Below are 9,088 nucleotides of genomic sequence, written 5' to 3'. Positions count from 1 at the left end.
TTAGAATACAGCCGTACATGCTTCAGCTTAATGCTATGTAGTTTTACAGTATATCTAAATGTGCGGGAATGTGTGATGTACATATCAACTTCATGTGAGCTTTTATTTATTTATTTATTTTTTTGCCTATGCAAATGTTGACCCATAATCATTAGGTCACGAATTCCCGACCTCGGAGGTGTTTATGGTTCCAAAATTCTTTGCCACATATTGCATCCAAAAATAAACTCAGTAAATCTGACAGAAGCGGAGAGTAATAAGGCCATGCTGGACTCAAGGTCACCGATGATCACGATCATCCCAACAGTAACTTGATCTGTTAGAATGGCATCATAAAGGTGGAGGCAGAAATGGGGGTCACAGTTAACTGTTTGTTACTGTATGTAGTATTTAAAATCAGTTTACTCTGCTGCCTGTTCCCTTTTACTTGACTTGTGAACTGCACTAATTCCTGAATGATAAGCAGCATCCAACCACCTCGTTTGCTTTGTTTTCAGCTGGAATTCACCCCTGAGCAAATTGAGGGTAAGACTGAGGTTGTGGTTACACTTGTCATTTATGTTTCATAGACTGTCAGCTATTTATAGAAGGAATGAATGGTTTGTGTGATTGTGCTCTTCATTAGTGTGAAAGAAATATTCAGCAACAGCTGATAATAACAGTGCATCCAAACAATGGGATACAACAGCTTTACTTTGCTACACAGGGAGTATTTGCAAGGCCTCTCCCTGCACTCTTGGATAACAATGAGTTAAATAGAATTTGAAGGGAATACCTTCTTGTTTACAGACTTCAAGGATGCTTTCCAGCTATTTGACAGGACACCAACCAATGAGATGAAAATCACTTATGCCCAGTGTGGTGACCTGATTAGGGCTTTGGGTCAGAATCCAACCAATTCAGAGATCTTGTATGTCCTTGGAAAGCCAAAGCCTGAAGGTCAGTAGTATGCACAACAAATATGTTCCACACTGATTCTCTTGTGTGTTCACAGTCAAATTGGTGTCTGGTTCAAAAACAGCATCTGTCAAATGCAGAAAAACCTTTAAATAAAGTTCAACATTCACCATGACTGAAGCTTGTCCAGCTTTCTTTTTTCTTGCATTATTTTCTACAGACATGCAATCCAAGATGCTTGACTTTGCTCAGTTTCTGCCCATACACCAACACATTTGCAAGGCCAAGGACCGTGGGACATATGAGGACTTTGTGGAGGGTCTGAGGGTGTTTGATAAAGAGGGGAATGGCACAGTTATGGGAGCTGAGCTCCGGCATGTTCTGGCAACACTGGGTAAGCCGAAAAGTCTTAATGCAAACTGATTTTCTAAAGCTCATACAGGATGCATACAAAGCTGAGGGTTCTGTGTTGTTTCTTGTGGACCACAGGTGAGAGGATGAGGGAAGATGAGGTGGAGCAGCTAATGCAAAACCAAGAAGATGCTACTGGATGCATAAATTATGAAGCTTTTGTAAAATACCTTATGTCATCTTAAAATGAGTACAAGCTTGTTTCAGGCTAATTGATATTCTGGGGTGAGATCACTCTGCAGAATGAAATCAATATGAGTTCAATTCATCTAGAAAACCAAGATACTGAACTCATCAACAGAAGATGTCTATTTTTCTATAAATCCCATCTGGCCTTCTTCTCAATTCCATGCATCTTTTGTGGACTCTTCGATGTTTCATCTGTTTTCTAAGATCACTTGTGGACAAGTTGCACATTGGCCCTATTTATGTTGTAGATCATGGCAAATAAATAAATAAATTTTGATGGTGTTGTGTTTTTAAAACTATCTTTAGTTGTTTTGTCTTTCACAGGAAAAAGTTCGCAGTGCTTGGAAAATGGTTTACTTCTGAGATAGTTTCGTTACAGTGTATGCACATTCAGCAATATAAAAAACACTGTAAATTACGAGTTAAATGATTAGAGAGAAAGAGGGAGAAATGAATGATTGTCTTTCTTTCTTTGTTTGTTTTAGATGGTTTTCATCAGGACTAAAGTGAATCACAGAATGAAATTTTTGTGTAACTGGAGGTTGAAACAAATACTGTATACAAGAAAATATGGTTCAAAATAGATCTTTTTTTTGCCACTATCCACATGTGACAGTTTATTACATTTATTTACTCTATTACCTACAGTTGATATACATTTCTTTTGTCAATTTTTTTTACATCTATTACTCTGCCATTTAGAATAAATCCAACAACTGAGTGTGCATAAAAACCGTAAAATAGAAAATTATACAAAACTATGCATTGATCTAATAATGGATGTCATCATCTGAAGGGAATTTGAAGGATAGTAGCATTTCCTCTCTGTGGTGGAAAGAGGGAGCTGTTGCTCAAATTTTAATTCTATTGGTTTTCATTCTAATTTTCATTCTTTGGTATTTGGGCTTCAGGTGAGAAAAAACCAACATGCCATCCCTTTGACCCCTGCAAGCTTGGTTGTGGATTTTGACTTGTTCAGTACAGATTCAGATTTTAAAACGACAGCATAACAAACCTCTAAAATTCACCAGTCGCAACCCATCTATCCAACTGGTCCCACAAAACTGCATGCTGAGCTGAACCTACGTCACTCAACACTTTAAGACTCAAATTAAGACTCAAAATCAGCTTAATTAACTTAAGTGCTAGACACTCAAAAAAATGTAAAACACACATTCACTTACCTCTGGCCTTTAAATAACCCCTCTCTCTTCTTTACCTGTGTGTGTTTCTTTTTTGCTCACATTTCTAATTAAAGTGAAATAACACAACCTTCTCACAGAACTGAATATAACGGATTTGTGTTGCTGCACTGCAGGTTGAACTTTTTGATGTTTACGCTCATTTGGCATTTCGATTTTAGCTTTCACTGCTTTCTTTCTCTCTTACTGCGGTTTGCCATGTTGCTTACAGCTGGCTGATTTGGACTGTGAAATATTCAGTTGAGCCCCTTTTCTAACAGCCCCTTTTAAGTGCATGAGTCACAAAAAGAAAATGGCTACTGTTCTTGTACCCTATGGATTCATGTCTCTGGTCCTGAAGGTTTCATTTTGTGGATTCACCATCAAACATTCAGAATAAGTCTGTTGGTAAAAAATCTCTGCTTAATTTTTGTTTTTGGGGACAAACACTATAGTGGCCATCTGGAGAATGACACATAGGGTCAGTCCCAGTTTCCTTATTTTATTGCTCCTCACTCCTACATCTTTACCTGACCTGGAAGATATTCCAGTCTGGAGGCATGAAGGACATCCCAAAGCTCTTGTTCCTGCTCTGAGGAGCGAAGACTGGAGTGAAGAGGTTGCTTGGAAGAGTCATGAGCATGGATATATCCATGCTCAGTGGCTAAAATATCTGTCTGTCAGCCTGACTAAAGCATGTGATTGGTTGGCTGTGCACAAAGGTAGAAGTGTATGTTGTTAGGGTTATGGTTTAGGGTTAACATACAACGACTCTAACCATAACATCTAACCATAACTCAACTTTTATAAAAAATTGTCAGCTTAGGGCCAAAGTTGACAGTGCACAACTCTTGGTCACAGTCCATCATTATTCTCATGAATAACAAACACCCTGTAGGACTAAAAGCTTGAAAGCACTTCTGGACTGTTATGGTGAAAATGGTGTCCAGCAGATTGAGTTCCAACAATACATGCTAAGAAATAACAGTTTCACTCTGTGTGCACCCTTGTTAAAAATCAGGAACTGATTTTTCTGTAATGTTAATATGACTTACACCATTGAGATTTCAAAGTATGTACACATATAGTTTGGCAAGGTCGATTCAAAGTTACTAACATCATTCACAATACAAGCAAAAAAATATTCACTTAGTCCAAAAATGGCCCAATCTCACAAGCTGAACAGCTAAACTAGCAAATATACAAAGACCATCAAAAATCATTGTTTTCAGTTTTCAGCCATTAGTGTTTTGCTAAAGGCTAAAGATACTTTAGATATTTGCTGTTTTCATTATTTTTTTCCCCTCAAGTAGTGTTAAAGTTGATAAAATCATCCTGTTTCACTAACAGTTTCATATATATTGTGCATTAGCTTGCTTTAACGATTGGTTGAAGCCACACTATGGCATGTTTACACTGTAGAAACCTCTTTGTATGGCTACACCATTCAATCAGATAAAATTATTTTAAATGTCCTGTGAAGTATTTTAAACACTTATCTCGAATATTAATACACATTTGGTATCTTTGGAAATGGTTTTAACAGGATTTGAATGCATTGTGTGCATTGACCCAACTTCTTAGGAGCTAAACTAATTTAGAAACCAATCTATCCACAGTACTTTAATACAAACATTAACATAACAAACACCTTCATCACAAATAGCTTTTCCAAGCCTCTCCTTCACTGGTCTGCTGTCCTTCATCACCCCAAATTATCTGTGTCAGTCAGCTCTCCACTTCTAGCCTAAGTGTCAGTTTATATTTTTGCCCATTATTTGTGTATAAGTAGATACTTTTCCATTGTACCTCCAGGATGGCATCAGTGCATGGTTGCTGGGATATTTTGACTGAACTGCAGAGCTTCAGTAATTCAGTAAACCTGCTGTATCATAATGAAATCAGTTTCTTAATGAATCTCAGGTAAAGAGTAAAGCTAGCTCCCAAAGGTTCATCCTAAGGGGAAATATGAAGCTCTCATTTACATTTGCTTGGCTTGATTGATTTGATTAATTGGAAAGATATTGTATTCAGCATTCCTTATGCATATTTAAGACATAAAATAAGTCCAAATACAAACATCTATACTTTTATTTAAAACATTAATATATACAGTAGCAATGTCCCCAGTTAGTGAATGATTTGTTGACAACACATGGAACTAAACTTGATGTAACCATTGGGAAAATGTTTTACATGTTGTTTTACATTGTAATCTTGGTCTCTCTTCACTAATCTTATAAATTAATAGAAGTTCTTACATGGTACTAGTCTGGGATATCATCAGTATAGACTGAGACATCATCTCTGTTGTTAGTATTATAAACGTGAAGGCTGTGGTGCTGCACTTGAACCGTACAACAGAGTTTTGCCATGTTATCCTTCATGTAGACGTGGTTATACTGTGTCAAATGATGAGAACACTGTTTTTTTTTCTCGGAATTTTTGAAATGTAGAAATTATAGGGGATTACATAATATATTAATAATTAGCAATTATTAGAGTTGATGATTTGCTGTGCATGCTCCCACAAAAATATAACCTTTACAATGAACAACCAAAAAGGAAATATAAGAGCACACTTTTAATTTAAGTCAATATTTTTCCTTTGAAATGTGCATGTACAAATGTATATCATTAACACAATGATAAATCATTTACAGAAACAGTAGTATCCTTTCCACAAAAAATGCATTTTCTTTCATTTGTAAGGCAGCATAGGTGGTTCAACAAAGACTTTTCCATAAAATCAGCAGGTCGTGTGTGTTATGTATTGTTATAAAATGCTAGATCTGACATCACACAGCACTGAATATACTTCATGATGAAGAATAAATGGTGTACAAAATAAAGTCAAGAAGATTTGGTCCAAAGTCCAGTGGCAACAACACAAATATGTAGACAATAAAGAATTCTGTAATGGTTTGTCTCTTTGGTGAGCTTGAATAAATGATTGGTTTTCTTATTTCTGTTTGAAAATATTTCACAACTACTAGGTAATGTTTTACTTTTTGCATTTAAGAACATGATAAAGCCATGAAAGGGTGTTACACCTGCACAAGTTATGATGCTAGATATTTACATCAAAGTTGCTTTGAATGATTAACATTTAGTACAATGGTAGATTGTTTAAAAATGTAACATAATATAACAAAACAAATTACAAAATACAAATATGAAATGTACATTTTACAGCAAAGACTGATGAAATATTTTATACATGTTCAACTACATAGGATCACAAATTTTTGAAGAAATTCTCTCTATTTTATTTTACTTTCTACTATCTAAACATTTAGAACTGTAGATATGGTGGATTTTATTCCTGTTAGAAGTATCAAAAGTAAAATATCGATGTAAAATATATAAACAAAAACAAACAATTAAATAAATACGTGGTAATGGATGGGTGGGTGCATGTTTATACACTTTCTAGCCAAGGTAGATGACAAAATGAAGTCAATTAGCTTAGCTTACTATAGACTGTAGAAAGGGGGATACAGTTAGGCTGACTGGGTTAAACTATAATAAAATCCACAAACTAGCACCCTTAGAACTCTATTATTAACATGTTCTTTCCAAAAAACACTGTGTAAAAACAACAATTTGCAGTTATATGTATATTTTATGGTGCAGGCTGGGAGTAGTGCTTCCTATCGGGGGTTGTTGTCTCCGGGAAGTTGCTAGGCCTTTGGGCAGGCTAGCTCTTTCCCCTTGTTGTCAGTCTAACCAGCTGCTGGCTGTAGCTTTATAACTGAGAAATTGATATGGGAGCGATACTAAACCTCTTCTCCAGCTTTAGACAAGAAGGTGAAGGTGAAAATTTCAAACTATTATTCCTTTAGTCATGTCTAATTCTACCACCTTACAGACCAAAATACTGAATGTAGGGACACACAGAAGAACAGCTGCATCAAAGCATTATCCTAAAACAAATACTGGATTTTTGTTGCACAAAACAAAGCATTTTGGAATTTGTCATTGCAGATAGAAGGTTGTTCTGATTATTATCATTTGAGCAGCCTGAGCAGACACAAGACTTGATGTTGTGGGCCGACTCTTTTCCAGTGATGCTGATTATGAGAAGGATTTGATAAAGACAAAAGAATTGAATCGGTTTCCACTGTGCCTGCGTGATACTGTAAATCCATACATGGCACTTACCATGCATATACATTACATAAATTACTTTCCCAGCTACATAAAAATACATCATCTTGTCTTTACTTGTTTGGAAGACAGCTTTAATTTCAGACTGCTCATCCATCAGCCTTAGGGAGTTCAAAACATAACCTATTAAATTGCTCTGCTTGTTCATACCCTCCTTTTCAGAGGAGAGAAATGGAAAACCCAACAAAGCAGAAGAGAAAATAGTGGAGGAAACAAACACCTGAAACAGAGAGGGTGATTAGTTCATGAACAATTATTTTAAATAATCAAATTTAATAATTTCACAGCATTACAGTACAAGGCCTAAAATTCCTCACTGTATAAAAAACAGACTTAAAGAAGAAGACTCAGACTGCTCTGAGGAAACATGTTACAGACCCCATTAGCTTGTCTGTATAAAATAGTCATCTCACACTGAATAGATTTTTTTTTTCCAAAGGAAGCTGTTGGTGCCAAACAGTAGTTTTGCTTTTTGATATTCATCATAAATCATTTAGAAGACTATGAGATCAGACTATAAGACTTGTGATGTGATGTGTCACTTCGATGATAACACCACATCTTTTAGATGTGCCAGTCTCCAGAAAAACTCAGAACCCATACTCGATGTACAATATGTTAGAGGCCATAACTCCTCCAATAATCTAATGTGTCCATTTTTTCTCATGTGCAGTTAAAGTGTATTTTTAGATGGCATTGATGGTTCTCAGCAGACAACAGAAATTGCCTGGCTCTTGAGTTACACTGGACAAGCTGTGGTCTTCTTAACAGAATTGGTCTGCTCTGTGGATTGCTTCATGGTTTGCACTGGACAAAATGATGAAGTCTGTATTAGAGAGGGGCTTGTTCCCTTGGTCACACAGCGGTGGTCTGTTTGATGCTATGGAAGCTGATCCTGGTTGGAGACGTGGGGATGGACATAGCTCGTGCCACCCGCACTCGAAGGGCGTGGTTGTCCTGCCAGCGATGCCACCGTTTCCTTACTGCAGAACGGACCTTAAATGTTGAGGATAAGTACTAATATTATTGTACTGTTTATATACTTTTTAAGAAGAAATTCTACAATTTCTCACCTTGTCCTTAAACCTATCGATTAAATATTATGCTACAGCCAAGAGTCAGCTTAATACATTAGCTTTTTTTGGCTTTGAGCATAGCCAGGCTAGGTGTTTATCTTTATGCTAAGCTTTTCTCCTGGCTGTAAGTTAACATAGTTAGCAGATAGGTGAGTTGCATCAAACGTTTGGCAAGAATGTGAAAAAGATTGTTTTCAGACTTTTCCTTTAATATTGAACCCTATAAAACCAATCCAGACAGAAAGCAAAATACAAAAACCTAATAAATCATTAATAGTAGAGCAGCGTGTATTTGAGCTTTGTCCGTGTATAATCTGTTCATTCAATTATTTTATTGAATCTGTTAAAGAGAGCTGCAACAGAGCCCTTCATTTTTCACAGTTACTGACAAATGGCTTCGAACAGCTGGGAATCTAGTAGTTTACCTTGATTTTAGTTTGATAAAATGGACAAAGATGGATTAAATTAAATTGTTCAATTAAATTTTATTATTTTTAACTTTTTTTACTCATGTTTTAGGACCATCAAATGCAATTTCACTGTCAGAATAGAACATTTTTAGCAGTTTCTTTCTTCTCAATTGAACACCACCTAATCCTGCCTGAAATTAGTAAAAATTGTAACTACGGTGTAAGCCAGACAAAACATTACTAAACTAATCAGGGAAATCATTTGAGGTTTTATGAACATCATATGTCAAGAAGCACAATTGGCAATTTAATTAAGTTCATAAACACTGACAGTTCTCGGCACAGTTCCAGTGACTCACCTCTCCATTTAGAAAGCAGTAAAACACTGACACAAAAAACCCCTGCAGAAAAGGATAAATTACAGTTAGGAGTGTAACATGCAGCAGTATTGTGTAATGGCACCTTAATTAGACAGAGAAAATGGTGCAATCATAGAAAGAAACAGCAGAAGAAATTAAGCATTCGGTTTCAAGAGCAAATGATGTAATGCCAAATACAATCCTTGACTATAAAAAAACCCAGCTTGAAATCCCCTTTTTCTCCCAGTCAGTCTTACATTTAAGCACAGTAGGTAGAAAGATACAAAAGAGAGCAACAGAAATCATGACCAAATGACCCTGCTAATTCTGACTGTGTGTAGGCACAGCCAGGATGCTACTTCACATCATTTTCCCACAAGATATCCTGAAAAGTC

The 9,088-nt window shown here is 36.2% G+C and overlaps 2 protein-coding genes across 2 annotated transcripts in view; one reads left to right on the top strand and one right to left on the bottom strand.

Moving 5' to 3' along the window:
- The window catches only part of myl13 (myosin, light chain 13), a 2,906-nt gene extending 1,360 nt beyond the window's left edge, over positions 1–1,546 (top strand). The window contains exons 2-5 of the mRNA XM_020591517.1: positions 498–525; positions 790–939; positions 1,118–1,291; positions 1,387–1,546. Coding sequence (XP_020447173.1) covers positions 498–525; positions 790–939; positions 1,118–1,291; positions 1,387–1,493 — 459 coding nt within the window. The 3' untranslated portion in view covers positions 1,494–1,546. The remainder of the gene's footprint in view (positions 1–497; positions 526–789; positions 940–1,117; positions 1,292–1,386) is intronic.
- Positions 1,547–5,234: 3,688 nt separating this feature from the next.
- Positions 5,235–9,088, bottom strand: part of LOC109955466 (corticotropin-releasing factor receptor 2) — a 35,278-nt gene continuing 31,424 nt past the window's right edge. Inside the window, exons 11-12 of the mRNA XM_020591645.1 lie at positions 8,694–8,735; positions 5,235–7,844 (exon numbers count right to left, since the gene is read on the bottom strand). Of these exons, the coding sequence (XP_020447301.1) occupies positions 7,704–7,844; positions 8,694–8,735 (183 nt within the window). The 3' untranslated portion in view covers positions 5,235–7,703. The remainder of the gene's footprint in view (positions 7,845–8,693; positions 8,736–9,088) is intronic.

This window comes from Monopterus albus, unplaced genomic scaffold, assembly GCF_001952655.1.
Source record: "Monopterus albus unplaced genomic scaffold, M_albus_1.0 scaffold14.1, whole genome shotgun sequence".
Taxonomy (NCBI): Eukaryota; Metazoa; Chordata; class Actinopteri; order Synbranchiformes; family Synbranchidae; genus Monopterus; species Monopterus albus.
Note: the sequence above shows the minus strand (reverse complement) of the source record. Positions and strands in the feature narration are given on the sequence as shown.